Genomic DNA, 15375 nt, shown 5'->3' with positions numbered 1-15375 from the left:
TTAAACTCCAAGTCCTTCAGTTATTCACTTCACTTTGTAAATAATAAAGGATGGGGAAGAGTTAGCTCTATGTTTCCATCGTAAACCTTTTGCAAAATAGAGCTTCCCTCCCTTTCTCCTCCCCCCCAGTCCCATCTAATGTTATATTCCATATCTATAATCCAATTTCTTCCATCCTCGCTTGAACAAATATAATTTGAACTAACACTCAGAGGAGGGTTGATGAATCATAAATGTAGAGAAGAAAACTTTAAATAAAAAGCCGTAGGCCCCCCTCCCCCCACACCATCTTTTGCATCAGATGAAGTCTTCTCTCAAGTATTAACCTTAAAGTCGTTGTAGTTGGTTTTGTTCTACAGTTTGTGATCTCATCTCTTCTAGCATGCGCCTGTACTTTAGTCCAATTAAGCTGTAATTAACAGGAGAACCTCTGCTTCTTAATGGAGGCATTGGAGGGTTTTCAGCAGGCAAAGTGCTTTTGCACTCAGCACCTCCCTGCTATGCCGGAGCGAGAGCCAGGTACTGAGACGAACTGCGAGTGAAGCCTATTCCCCTCTGTCCCTGGGGGGAATTTGCAAGGATAATTACCCTCAACCATCTTTGTTTTTCCTTTGCCAACAGTCTCCCACTGCCATGGGGTCTGCTTCCAGAAAGGCAGAACGGAACTGGAAGCTGCACATATTAATTAGTTAGCTTACATCAGCCAATTCCTGCCATACTGCCTTGCCTTTCTGTTTGAGGAATTGATCTAGCCCCAATGTCCAGCAACTCTGAGTTGTCTTTTGAAATCAGAAGTGTAGTCAGAAAAGCCATTAATTGGTTTTACTCATCAACCAGAAGTAATCACACTTCCCTCCGGGGGGAAACACAAGATTCAGGAAGATTTTGAGCAGAGGAGAGAGAACCACACTTTCTGGGGAATAAATTCTCAAGGCTGTTATTCTTCCACTCAGTTTTTGCAGCTCGATCTGGTGCAGTCCACCTGCCATGGATCTCTCTACCAGTGCTGTGGTCTTCCTGTTCCTCACCTACCACCTCTGTGAGGCAGAACATCGAAGCTATAATTCAGTCCTCATGGTGTCCAATGGCGGGGAGTGGGGAGAATGGGGAAAAATTGAATTCTGTCCCAAAGGACATGCATACGGATTCTCCCTGAAGGTAAAGGCTTATCTATATCTTCTTTTTGATACCCTGATCCCAAGGAATAGTCACAATAATATAATATATATATAAATTTCAAGTTACTTTCCATCTTTCTTTCTGAACCCATTGCCTGCATATTACTGTCTGCAAGGTGCTTTGAAGTGTTGACTGCCATGCTTAAAGATTTAATAGCTCTAAAAAGTCTCCATGCCACTTTGTCAATCCACACTGGAGAGGCTTAGAGTGAATTGCATTTTACATAAAAGAAAACTACCATGAATCTGAATGGACTGGAGGAAAAAAGGGACAAGGATACAGAAAAGTTTGGAGTGCAGTGAGCGGGCAATATTGTGGTCAGGTTTATCTTCTTGAAAAGTGAGTGTCCAACTGGAAAATACAGACTAAACGGTTAGTGTGGAAGCAACCCAGGTGAGTTCTGGTGCTTTCTAGGAGGGTTGCCATAAATCCAGATTTTCCCTGACATGTCCAGGATTTCAACAACTTTTCCCTAAAAAGCTCAACAACTTCTTGTGTTTGGATCCTTACTTCTTGAAATAATATGGCAACCCTAACTTCACAAACTGGAGGAAACCTGCTGTAGCATATGAAGACATAAGAGAGGGATTGAGGGTGCCTTAGCCAGTCATTAGAAAGATCATTTTTTTCCTATTATTATTATTATTATTCCTATTATTATTATTTTGCGGGAGGCAGTGGAAGACAGAAGTGCCTGGTTTGTCTGGTCCATGGGGTCACGAAGAGTCGGACACGACTAAACGACTAAACAACAACAACTTGGGGCCCATTGGACTAGTTGCATCAAAAAGCTACTGTCTTTTGGTGCAGTGGGGAATGTAAATCTCAATCCATAACCAGTAATACTTGTACACAAGTAAAGGTAAAGGGACCCCTGACCATTAGGTCCAGTCATGGCTGACTCTGGGGTTGCGGCGCTCATCTCTCTTTATTGGCCTAGGGAGCCGGTGTACAGCTTCCGGGTCATGTGGCCAGCATGACTAAGCTGCTTCTGGTGAACCAGAGCGGTGAAGAGAAATGCCGTTTACCTTCCCTATTTATCTACTTGCACTTTGAGGTGCTTTTGAACTGCTAGGTTGGCAGGAGCAGGGACCGAGCAACGGAAGCTCACCCCATTGCGGGGATTCAAACCACCTACCTACTGATTAGCAAGTCCTAGGCTCTGTAGTTTAACCCACAGGGCGAACCACGTCCCAACAAGTAGGGATATGTAATTATGAACAGATAACTGCTTATTTAGGTTGCAAGCTAGTACTTTGGAAAATTCAGACTGCAGACGCAGTCTGAATTTGAGTGTTGTCAGAGTCCTAGTTTGGTTAACTACAGTTAAAACCTCCCATTTTATAACATACACAATATCTTTTTTCTGTTTTGTTTTCTACATGGGTACTATTTCTTGTTTCTTCCTTTTTGTGCCTGGTCTTACTCTGTGCACTTGTAATTTTGTACTTTTTATTTTTCAATAAAGAATATAAAACAGAGTCCTAGCTTGCAAAAACAGCTTTATTGCAGTCTCTTTCTCTCTTTTCCACCAGGTACAGGAAATGCAAGGATTGACTGATGATGATACTTCCCTCAATGGCATCCGTCTCCATTGCAGTACTGGTGCAGTTGTACAATCCACTGTTGGACCGTAAGCATCTTCTTGATTTTTCTCTTTGCTGCTTGGAAAGTGATGCTGTGAGTGGCTGGCTGAAATCTATTATGTTTCAGCACCAGGACAGGATAATGTCAGGGTCTATCAGCCTCATTCTTAGCTCTCAGACTCTAAGGATACCAACTCTAGGTTGCCTTCCAAATTTCAGAGGAACCCAAGCCCCACATAAGAAAGAGAAAAGAGGCTGCAACAACAGAGTACAAAGGAAAGGAAAAGCAGAGTTTCTTCCTGAGGACCACATATGCCAAGGAAAGAGAGAGCAAGAGGAAAGCACCATCTATCCTGAGAGTGGGGAACCTCAAGCCCAGGGGTCAAATGTGGTCCCCCAGGCTTCTCTGTCTGGTCCTCATTACTATCTGTGACTGTCAGGGGTCAGGACCTCAGGCAGGAAGGAGAGGCAGGCTGAGTATGAAAAGGCCAAGACCTACCTAACCAGTGGCTGTGCCTTCCTGAGAGAAAGTAGGCACAATACTGCAGCTCTCCTTCCTGGCGGATGCACTGGCTTAAAAGATCAATGCCTCTGCTCAACAGCTGTTTAGCAGAGACCTTGATCCTGTGGGGTGCAGGTGCTGCCTTGCCCGTGGCTTTCTTGCAGGAAAGTTGTTACCACTTAACTTAGTGGATGCCATCCTGCATGGTGCTGGTCACTGGACTGCATGAAGAAGAAGCAGCACCACACAGAATCAGGCCGATCTGCTTAGCATCTATTAGGCAAGAGTAGAAAATGCTACGTGGCACCGATGTACCCTGACCTTACAAAACAACCCCATTCTTAACAGAAGATTGGGGTTTGAAACCCCTTTAAACATTCTTTAGCTCCATCTTCCAGGGGTAGATTGGGAGGGTGTGGTGTGGGTGGACCCTGGGTGGCACAGGGCAAATCCACCTACAGCCCTACTTAGAAGTTGAGGTTTGGTAGACACACTATACCTGATGAGGTCTACAAAAGATGCCTTTTAAAAATCTGAGGAGGCAACTGCCCTCTTGACTTTCGTGTTGGAAAGCAAATCATTCCAATTTGGGTCGTATTTCCAGAGAGGCAGACATTACCATATTGTCTTTTTTTCTTTTTCCAGGTTGGGAAAGTGGACAAAGATTAAGGAATGCCCCAAGGGCTACCTGGTCGCCTTTGTTCTGAATGTGGAAGCCCCACAAGGGCCATCTGATGATACGGCAGCCAACAACATCCGGTTCAACTGTGGAGATGGGACTGGACTGGAGGCCAAGTCCACCGACTTCGGTACTTATGGCCGCTGGAGCAAGCGCTGCCCCACTGGTGCCATCTGCGGGATCCAAACAAAGGTGGAGGCTTACTCTGAATCTTTCACTGATAACACAGCACTTAATGATGTCAGGTTCTTCTGCTGTGACTGAATCACTTGGGCTTCATCCTGCCTGTGTTCCAATGGTTTGTTGGCATGAAACTTAACCAACAATAAATCATAACCAAAGAGTTGTGTGTACCTTTTGGAGCTTTGTCCCTTCCTGATCTCAGTTCCTTAAGCCTGCATGAATTGGTTTTGGATCGGAGGCCAATGCAATGTTAAAGAGGGAACCATTATAGAGCCGTAGTGCGATATCTTTAGCCCATTGATCTTGCCAGGCCCACCAGCCTCTCAGTTTGTCCCATGAGGTTGCTTTGAACAAATTGCACCCACTTGCCAATCACCAGCCATCTCAGGCACAGAGATCTCTTATGTCTGATCTAAGCACCATGCGGTAAGATTTGAGGATTTGAAGGAATCTGAGCCCCAAGCATAGCAGTCAGCTCCTAAGGGCCGAGGTCCCTTCACCTCTCCCAAAAACTATTTAAGGGGGTCACTCCCCCCCCAAGTTGATGGGCACTGCCATTCTAATGGTGTGCATCATGTGATCAATTATGTGGGGTGGAGCTTACCTGCCTCCCCCCATATTGTATTCAAGTCGGCACCCCTGGCACCAAGCACCACCAAGAGCTCAAAGTGCAAGCAGAGTCTTATCCCGAATTTTAGCACTCTGCCCGACAGTGCTAAGCTCAGAAATAATCCTCAGGCTGTTATTTGAGAGTAGAAGGCAATATTTATACATATTCCTACTCTAGGAGTGTGGTGGAGGAGGTTGCAAATGCCTTTAGTTTTAAAGTGCAGGCAGCATTTCACTTACCTTCAATCTATGCACAATGCTGAAACCAGAGAAAAGACTCTGCTTGCTCTTGGAGAGTAAAAAGCTGTTTTTTATTCTTATAGGTTAGGGAAAGGGATCTCTGGCTTTCTGAATGTGTGTATGTATACTTTTCCGCCTGCCTCTTTCTCTCTCTATGTGTGTGCCTGTGGATTTTATTTATTTTCTATTTCTATTTATTTATTTGCATTTTTATTCTTCTTTTGGCCCCATCCACCCATGGAAGAATGGCCACATTCCAATCTACACCTTGGGGCAAAATTGCTTCCCAGCTCCTGCCATATAGGGATTGATGAATGGATATGTTATTTTCTTCTGAGTCCTGAAGGACAGCAATCAAAACTATGGTTAGAGAGCAGTGGAGTAGTGGATCCATGATCACATCTGTGGTCCCAAATGCTCAGGTGGCCAGAATAGAAGTTTCCCCCTCTTCCGTTTGCTGCACTGGCTGTTGTAGCTGAGTGACCTAGACTGCCACCCTCTTGGCAGAGTGTGTCCCTTCTTATCAGCTGTGAGAGGAGCAGGAAGAGGAGATACAGGCAGCATGTGTGTCAGAGTGTGTGTGAGCAAAATAGGGGTGACAAGGCAAGACATTCACCTCTTGTGGTCGTGGCAGACAGAAGTGGGTTAGGAGGAGCTGCTTCCCATAGTGCTCAGCCCTAGGAAGATGCAGAGGTCACCTGGCTAAGAGGAGGAAAAGGCCTCAGAATGCAGAAAGCCGGAAGTTTGCACAACAGCTTACTAAAGTGAAATAAAGAGATGTTGCCAAAAGAGCACTGGGACATGGCGATGCCCTCTAAGAAACCTACGATTGCTTCCTAAAGTGCACTAATGGCTGGTTGTAAGTCACTTTGTGTTGCTCTGGGCAAACAGATTTAATCAATAAAATATATCTCAATAGAAGCAGCCACCGCAGTCCAGCTTTAAATAGCAACAGTTTCAATAGTGAAGCATAAGACAATATAAAGATGAGTATACAACATCACTAAAAAACATACAGCACACATCTAAAACCATGTGAATACAAAGGTTCAGTTTTAAAACTTCGGACAATAAAGACCACAAAGATGGCACCAGGTGGGCCTTTCCAGGGAAGGCATTTCATAACCAGGCTGACACCACCTATAAGACCCTGAATCCAGGAGCACTCGAAGTGAGCCTCTGATGATGATATTGGGGTCCAGGTAACTAGACCTGGGAGGAGGTGATCCTTGAGGTAAGCTGCTCCCAGGCCATTTAAGGAGTAGACAATAAATCACTAGTGCAATATAGTGAAATTGCCCACAAGCCCTTTAAGAGCCTTGATACCCCATGCAGAACTTTCTGTACTGTTTTCAAAGTCACCCCACGCATAACTCACTTCAGTTAATCTAACAGGAAGATCATGGATAATGGACACAAGACTACCTCCAGCCCTGTAAGGTTATAGGGTATCAGATTAAGCTGATAAAAATTCATTTCAATGAATGATTCATTTCAGCAAAAAAATGGTGAGATGGACAGTTCAGCAATTTGTTTCAGTGCTTGCCTTCAAGCAGCAGTTAGTTTCAGCAGTTAGCTTTGGTATTTGGATTAGCCAGTTTTCTAGAGTCAATAATCTGTTTTAGAAATTAAAGGTCATGGATGTACTCGAGTGGAGAACACTCCCTTGAGCAATGGGACTTCCTTTCCTCCCTTTGCATCCCCTGCAGAACCTCAACAGGTGCTCCAAAGGGTTGGGGAACCGTCCAGAGCAGATTTTTAGGGGGGATGAGGAGCTGGTGGAAGAAGAAAAGAAACAAAAAGTCCCATTGCACAAACAGATTTCTGATGTCCATGTGAATGGATCATTGTTCCATTATCCTCCATCTTTGTTTTTAAATCCCAAACTTTGCTTCCAGAATGTCCATCCATATATTCATATGCTTCTGTTTAGACATCAATTGCTGAGACATTTCTTCCTTCAAAGCATTCACTAAAGCTGTTGCAGCTCTTGCTGTTGTTCCGTTGGAGGGCTTTTCACCCCAAGTAGGCACCGTGTTTTTCAGGTCTGCTGCCTTGTCTGGATGTGTCTGTACCTGCCTTCCATTCAAACAAAAGTGCTGTTGTTGTTGTTGTTGTTTAGTCGTTTAGTCGTGTCCGACTCTTTGTGACCCCATGGACCAGAGCACGCCAGGCCCTGCTGTCTTCCACTGCCTCCTGCAGTTTGGTCAGCCCATGTTAGTAGCTTCGAGAACACTATCCAACCATGTCGTCCTCTGCTGTCCCCTTCTCCTTGTGCCCTCCATCTTTCCCAACATCAGGGTCTTTTCCAGGGAGTCTTCTCTTCTCATGAGGTGCCCAAAGTATTGGAGCCTCAGCTTCAGGATCTGTCCTTCCAGTGAGCACTCAGGGCTGATTTCCTTCAAAATGGAGAGGTTTGATCTTCTTGCAGTCCATGGGACTCTCAAGAGTCTCCTCCAGCAGCATAATTAAAAAGCATCAATTCTTTGGCAATCAGTCTTGTTTGTGGCCCAGCTCTCACTTCCATACATCACTACTGGGAAAACCATAGCTTTAACTATACGGACCTTTGTTGGCAAGGTGATGTCTCTAAGTGTCCCTAAGTGCCTTCCATTCAAACAAAAGTACTGGGCAATATTGCTTTCATTCGCTGAAGTGGTGCTTGCTGATTTTCCAAACCTAAAGGCACCAAGTGTGGTATATCTTGGCCCATTATTTTGGCTCATAGGGATAGTCATTGCTGTATCCGGATAGGAAGCGCTTGCCTCATGCCACCATCTCCCCACGCCTCATAAACATTTTAAAAGACTTGGCAGCTCTACATTGGCCTTTCTTCCGCATGATTGTTTGTATCCTCCAACAGGTCTTTGCAGGTCTCTAACAGACCTCACAGTGTGGCTTCCTGTTAAATTTTGAAGGGTACTATGAAGCTGAGGGTGAACTTCAGCAGTTCTGGTATTCTGTGGATATATTTACACTACAAAGTTATATCAGATTTCTACCAAGTGAACTGTCATGGCTTCACCTGAATGCTTTTGTGAACAGCAGATTGATGAGAGAACTATAACTCTCCCTTTGAGAAAACTAATCCACACATACAGTGGAGCTACAGTTATCAAGATACAAGACACCTTCTTTTCCCTCTCTCTGACACCCTCTTCTGTATGTGCTGTCCTCCCTCCCCATTTCTCCAAGCCTAGTGGTTTCCCATGAGAAGGAAACATCACTTTTGCTGGAAGTCTGAACTCCCTGCTTGAGGACTTGTGGCAATTAGGCTGAGGAACGCATGTGGCTCAAGAGTAGCAGTTTGCCCAACTCTGTTCTAAAGCCAATTGTACGGTCCTGGTCTTTGGTCTTGAAATGATGTCCTCACCCTTTCGATAGCTCTCTCCACTCCTCCTGGCAAATGGCTTCTGCTTGTGCAGGCACTTCCTAAAAGCCACTGGTAATGGGGGTGAGGTAAGCACTGGACCAGGAAGACTTCATAGTCCTCTCCGCCTGCTCTGCTCCATGATGGATCAGTGGAGCATGGGAGGTGTTGCTCAGGACAGAGAGTGCCTACATTTCATTGTCCTGAACCCTTTAAATTCCCTGCTCACGTCCATGTTTCATTACTCAGTTTATGGACTCTCTCTTTCTGTCCGCAGAGTAATTGTCAGCTGAGAGACGGTAAGCAGAACTCCAAGTGAGGGCAAAGAAAGGCAAGGGTTGCAATGTAGCCAGAATGATGTAGGCCTAGTCAACTGTCAGACTTGAGTGAAGTAGAGCTGGGTGGGGGATTCAGCCAAGTATTCTTGCTCTTGGCATTAGGCCCTATTGTGAAAAGTCCCCCCCCATAATATTTTTATTAGTTTTCATTTACAATCCAATAATAGCCTCATTATAACAATACCAGTTTATAATACAATTATTGATATCAATAATTTAAATATTGAATTATATACAGTGGACTCTTGGGTTGTGAATGTGATCTGTGTGGGAGGAATGTTTGCAACCCGCAGCATCCGCAACCCGCAGTGCCTCGTCTCCGCACGCGCGAGTTGCGATTAGGTGCTTCTGAGCTCGTGCAAAGCACAATCTAGTGTTTCTGGTACTTCCGGGTTTTGGCGCGTCTGTATCCCGAAATCACGCAGCGTGAAGCGTCTGTAACCCGAGGTATGATTGTAATTTGGTTAAAGTGGCCCCACACATGCTAGAATTGATGGCTTGATTGTTTGCTTTATTTCTCCATTCCAAAATCTTATTAATTTTAATTGCATTCCGGTCATAATAATAATAATCCCTTATATAACAACTGAAGTATTAATAATTTCTATTTGTGTTGACACATTAAATGATTCATAAATGTACAAGTGAAAAACTTAAACTATATCTTTGTTCTTCCTGTGTGTGGCAATTATTCTGTCCATGGTTTTTCTTCCTGTCCTTGTAAGATATTATGTCTTTCTTTCCCCCGGTTGTTGCTGTTATCCATCATGCCTTGGGCAGAACTGATATCTCATTGTTGTTCTAGAAATTTCTCTGTTGCTCTGTCCCATACTTCATTGTTTTGCAACTTTAACAACAGCTGCAAAAGTCACTCTGTCCCAATAAATAACCCATCTTTACCATTTTTCCTCTCAGCCTGGGTAGAAGAGTGGTCTGTTGAACTGCAGATGACTCAGTAATGAACCTTATCAGTTCCTTGGCCAGTTCACAGACTCCTTTCATCCTCCCTTCCAACTGAAGATATATGAGCAATTACACTTCCAATTAAATTAAACTCCAAGTCCTTCAGTTATTCACTTCACTTTGTAAATAATAAAGGATGGGGAAGAGTTAGCTCTATGTTTCCATCGTAAACCTTTTGCAAAATAGAGCTTCCCTCCCTTTCTCCTCCCCCACCCCAGTTCCATCTAATGTTATATTCCATATCTATAATCCAATTTCTTCCATCCTCGCTTGAACAAATATAATTTGAACTAACACTCAGAGGAGGGTTGATGAATCATAAATGTAGAGAAGAAAACTTTAAATAAAGAAGCCGTAGGCCCCCCTCCCCCCACACCATCTTTTGCACCAGATGAAGTCTTCTCTCAAGTATTAACCTTAAAGTCGTTGTAGTTGGTTTTGTTCTACAGTTTGTGATCTCATCTCTTCTAGCGTGCGCCTGTAACTTTAGTCCAATTAAGCTCTAATTAACAGGAGAACCTCTGCTTCTTAATGGAGGCATTGGAGAGGGGAATAGGCGAGTAAAGCCTATTCCCCTCTGTCCCTGGGGGGAATTTGCAAAGATAATTACCCTCAACCATCTTTGTTTTTCCTTTGCCAACAGTCTCCCACTGCCATGGGGTCTGCTTCCAGAAAGGCAGAACGGAACTGGAAGCTGCACATATTAGTTAGTTAGCTTACATCAGCCAATTCCTGCCATACTGCCTTGCCTTTCTGTTTGAGGAATTGATCTAGCCCCAATGTCCAGCAACTCTGAGTTGTCTTTTGAAATCAGAAGTGTAGTCAGAAAAGCCATTAATTGGTTTTACTCATCAACCAGAAGTAATCACACTTCCCTCCGGGGGGGGGGGGGACACAAGATTCAGGAACATTTTGAACAGAGGGGAGAGAACCACACTTTCTGAGAAATAAATTCTCAAGGCTGTTATTCTTCCACTCAGTTTTTGCAACTCAATCTGGTGCAGTCCACCTGCCATGGATCTCTCTACCAGTGCTGTGGTCTTCCTGTTCCTCACCTACCACCTCTGACATGATGTCCTCACCCTTCTGACAGCCCTCCCCACTCTCACAGGCAAATGGGTTCTGGTTTTGGAGGCATTTCCTAAAGGCACTGGTAATGGGGTTGGGGGCAGGACAAAGAAGATTTCATAGCCTTCCCAATGCTCTGCTTTGTGATGGCTCAGAGGAGGTGTTGCTCAGGACAGAGAGTTCCTACACTTCATTGTCCTGCCCCCTTTAAATCCCCTGCTCACATTCATATTTCCTCACTCGGCTTAAGGACGCTCTCATTCTGCCTGGCAGCTGAGAGACAGTAAGTAGAACTACCTTGCTCTGCTCTGAGAAGTTTGGTAAGGGAAGACAAGGCTTGCAACATGGCCAGAATTACAGAGGTCTGATCAGTAGGCAGTAACCAGTGGGGATCCAGTCAAGCATTCTTGTTAGTGTTAATAGGCCCTATGTTTTGTGAAAAGTGTACCCCGCTTTTCACAAAAGATTTCAGGGTATTTAACGATGCATTCCTTTGGAAGTGTTGCACATCTATGGCAGCATCCCCCGACCTTGTGATCTCTAGATGTTCTGGACTACAATTCCCATCAGCTGGAACCAGCACCGTGTTTGCTGGCTGGGGATGATGGGAGTTGCAGTCCGGATCATATGGAATATACCAGGGTGGGGAAGGTTGGCCTAAGGGGCGCTGCACGCCTATGCCCTTTCCATGTAAAAATTTGTAGATCAGTGTTGCAGGAGGTCCCAGCATCTCCTAGTAGGGCTGGGAAGTCCCCTGTCTGAAACTTTGGAGAGTAGCTCTGGTGTAGACAGAACTAAGCTAGATAACCAATGGCCTGACTTAGAATAAGGCAATTTCCTGTGTTCCTAGAGCGAAGCCCCTGCTAAAGTGTGTATCTCTGATGTTGGAGGCACTTTGTCCAAGCTGAAGTAATCACACTTCTCTCCAGGGGGAAACACAAGATTCAGGAAGATTTTGAGCAGAGGAGAGAGAACCACACTTTCTGCGGAATAAATTCTCAAGGCTGTTATTCTTCCATTCAGTTTTTGCAGCTCGATCTGGTGCAGTCCACCTGCCATGGATCTCTCTACCAGTGCTGTGGTCTTCCTGTTCCTCACCTACCACCTCTGTGAGGCAGGACATCGAAACTATAATTCAATCCTCCTTGTGCCCAATGGCGGGAAGTGGGGAGAATGGGGAAAAATTGAATCCTGTCCCAAAGGACATGCACACGGATTCTCACTGAAGGTAAAGGCTTATCTATATCTTCTTTTTGATATCCTGATCCCAAGGAATAGTCACAATAATGTAATATATATATATTTTAAATTGCTTCCCATCTTTCTTTCTGAACCCATTACCTGTATATTGCTGCCTGCTAGGTGCTTTGACTGCCATGCTTAAAGATTTAATAGCTCTAAAAAGTCTCCATGCCAATTTGTCAATCCATACTGGAGAGGCTTAGAGTGAATTGCATTTTACATAAAAGAAAACTGGATGGACTGGAGGAAAAAGGGACAAGGATACAGAAAAGTTTGGAGTGCAATGAGCTGGCAATATTGTGGTCAGGTTTATCTTCCTGAAAAGTGAGCGCTCAACTGGAAAATACAGACTAAACTGTTAGTGTGGAAGCAACCCAGGTCAGTTCTGATGCTTTCTAGAAGGGTTGCCATAAATCCAGATTTTCGCTGACATGTCCAGGATTTCAACAACTTTCCTCCAAAAAGCTCAACAACTTTTTGTGTTTGGATTCTTACTTCTTGAAATAATGTGGCAACCCTAACTTCACAAACTGGAGAAAACCCGCTGTAGCATATGCAGACATAAGAGAGGGCTTGAGGATGCCTTAGGCAGCCATTAGCAAGATCATTTTTTTCCTATTAAGTTTGCTTACTTGGGGCCCATAGGACTGGTTGCATCAAAAAGCTACTGTCTTTTGATGCAGCTCAGAATGTAAATCTCAATCCAGAACCAGTAATACTTGTACACAATTAGGGACATGTAATTATGAACAGATAACTGCTTATTCATGTTGCAAGCTACTACTTTGGAAAATTCAGACTAGTTTGATTAACTACAATAACACCCCCCCCCCTTGTAACATACACAATATCTTTTTTCCATTTTGTTTTCTGCATGGGTACTATTTCTTGTTTCTTCCTTTTTGTGCCTGGTCTTACTCTGTGCACTTGTAATTTTGTCCTTTTTATTTTTCAATAAAGAATATAAAACAGAGTCCTAGCTTGCAAAAACAGCTTTATTGCATCTTTCTCTCTTTTCCACCAGACAGAGAGAGAACAAGGAGTGACTGGTGATGATACTTCCCTCAATGGCATCCGTCTCTATTGCAGTAGTGGTGGAGTTGTACAATCCACTGTCGGGCCGTAAGCAGCTTCTTGATTTTTCTCTTTGTTGCTTGGAAAGTGATGATGTGAGGGGCTGGGTGAAATCTATTATGTTTCAGCACCAGGGCAGGATAATGTCAGGGTCTATCATCCTCATTCTTAGCTCTCAGACTCTAAGGATACCAACTCTAGGTTGCCTTCCAAATTTCAGAGGAACCCAAGCCCCACATAAGAAAGAGAAAGGAGGCTGCAACAACAGAGTACAAAGGAAAGGAAAAGCATGAAGCAGCAGCAGCAGCACACAGAATGAGGTTGTTCTGCTTAACATCTGTTAGGCAGGGGCAGCCACGCTACATGGCCTGACCTTAAAAAACAGTCCCATTCTTAACAGAAGATTTGGGTTCAGAACCCCTTTAAAGATTCTCTAGCTCCATCTTCCAGGGGCAGATTGGGAGGGTGTGGTGTGGGTGGACCCCGGGTGGCACAGGGGAGATCCACCGACTCCAGGCATTACAACACACAGCCCTACTTAGAAGTTGAGGTTTGGTAGACACACTATACCTGATGAGGTCTACAAAAGACGCCTTTTAAAAATCTAAGGAGGCAACTGCCCTCTTGACTTTTGTGGTGGAAAGCAAATCATTCCAATTTGGGCCATATTTCCAGAGAGGCAGACATTATCATATTGTCTTCTTTTTTTGCAGGTGGGGAGAGTGGACAGAGGTTAAGGAATGCCCCAGGGGCTACCTGGTTGCCTTCGCTCTGAATGTTGAAGCCCCAAAAGGGCCATCTGATGATACAGCAGCCAACAACATCCGGTTCAGCTGTGGAGATGGTGCTATACTGGAGGGCGAGTCCCCCACCTTTGGTACTTATGGCCAGTGGAGCAAGCGCTGCACCGCTGGTGCCATCTGTGGGATCCAAACAAAGGTGGAGGCTCCAGCTCGAGGTGATAGCACAGCACTTAATGATGTCAGGTTCTTCTGCTGTTACTGAATCACTTGGGCTTCATCCTGCCTGTGTTCTAATGGTTTGTTGTCATGAAACTTCACCAACAATAAATCTTAACCAAAGAGTTGTGTGTACCTTTTGGAGCTTTGTCCCTTCCTGATCTCAGTTCCTTAAGACTGCATGAATTGGTTTTGGATGGGAGTGTTGGGATACTGCCAGGGAGACGAAGCCATCAGGCAGGCCTCCACGTCATCTCCGGGCGATGTCCCCGTCTCCCGTAGAACAGCACCAGTCAATTGGCGACACGAGCCTCAGACACATTCCAAGACTAGTGCACACCCTTTCTGCAGAGTTTCCACAACGGAAGTTTCAGCCAGGAGAGCATATTTACAGCTTTATTCAACGTAGATCAGAACAAAGGAAAAACATGACTGCTTGCATTCGTGTCCAGGAAAACAGCCGGAACAAAAGCTATATACAAAACAGAAGTTCCCAGAGAGAACAGTGCTGGGAGTAAACAGGCATATGACACACAACAATCATGCCTGACCATTTAAGGTGGAACGGAACTGTATCCTAACAGGGAGGCCAGTGCAATGTTAAAGAGGGTACCATCCTAGAGCCGTAGTGTGATATCTTCAGCCCATTGATCTTGCCAGGCCCACCAGCCTCTCAGTTTGTCCCATGAGGTTGCTTTGAACAAATTGCACCCACTTGCCAATCACCAGCCATCTCAGGCACAGAGATCTCTTATGTCTGATCTAAGTACCATGCGGTAAGATTTGAGGATTTGAAGGAATCTGACCACCAAGCATAGCAGTCAGCTCCTATGAGCCAAGGTCCCTTCGCCTCCCCCATAAGCTATTTAAGGGGGTCACTCCTCCCCCCAAGTTGATGGGCACTGCCATTCTAATGGTGTGCATCATGTGATCAAATATGTGGGGTGGAGCTTACCTGCCTCCCTCCATATGGTTGGTACCCCTGTCACTAAGCACCACCAAGAGCTCAAAGTGCAAGCAGAGTCTTATCCCAAATTTTAGCACTCTGCCCAACAGTGCTCAGCTCAGAAATAATCCTCAGGCTGTTATTTGAGGGTAGAAGGCAATATTTGCACATATTCCTACTCTAGGAGTGTAGTGGAAGAGCATGCAAATGCCTTTACTCTTAAAGTGCAGGCAGCATTTCGCTTACCTTCAATCTATGCACAATGAAACTCTAGTGCTGAAACCAGAGAAAAGACTCTGCTTGCTCTTGGAAAGTAAAAAGCTGGTTTTTTGTTTTTTGTTGACAAGGGATGTTTGTTTTTTAATTACATGATCACGAAACACTACAGTCACCCTGACTGTACTCATTCAAGCCTGATTGCACAATTCTATAAATTA

General features: G+C 44.6%; 2 protein-coding genes across 2 annotated transcripts; both read left to right on the top strand.

The window, feature by feature from the left end:
• Window positions 1-974: 974 nt before the first annotated feature.
• LOC128412348 (vitelline membrane outer layer protein 1-like) lies at window positions 975-4210 on the top strand. Its single transcript, XM_053385256.1, has 3 exons — window positions 975-1158; window positions 2715-2812; window positions 3913-4210. The coding sequence occupies exons 1-3, from the start codon at window positions 988-990 to the stop codon at window positions 4208-4210; spliced, it is 567 nt and encodes a 188-aa protein (XP_053241231.1). The 5' UTR covers window positions 975-987.
• A 7537-nt stretch (window positions 4211-11747) lies between these two features.
• Window positions 11748-14038, top strand: LOC128412325 (vitelline membrane outer layer protein 1-like). Its single transcript, XM_053385232.1, has 3 exons — window positions 11748-11945; window positions 12984-13081; window positions 13747-14038. The coding sequence occupies exons 1-3, from the start codon at window positions 11775-11777 to the stop codon at window positions 14036-14038; spliced, it is 561 nt and encodes a 186-aa protein (XP_053241207.1). The 5' UTR covers window positions 11748-11774.
• The last annotated feature ends 1337 nt before the right edge of the window (window positions 14039-15375 follow it).

This window comes from Podarcis raffonei, chromosome 4 (assembly GCF_027172205.1).
Source record: "Podarcis raffonei isolate rPodRaf1 chromosome 4, rPodRaf1.pri, whole genome shotgun sequence".
In the NCBI taxonomy this organism is placed as follows: Eukaryota; Metazoa; Chordata; class Lepidosauria; order Squamata; family Lacertidae; genus Podarcis; species Podarcis raffonei.
The sequence above is the reverse complement of the archived record's forward strand: the minus strand, read 5'-3'. Positions and strand labels throughout refer to the sequence as shown.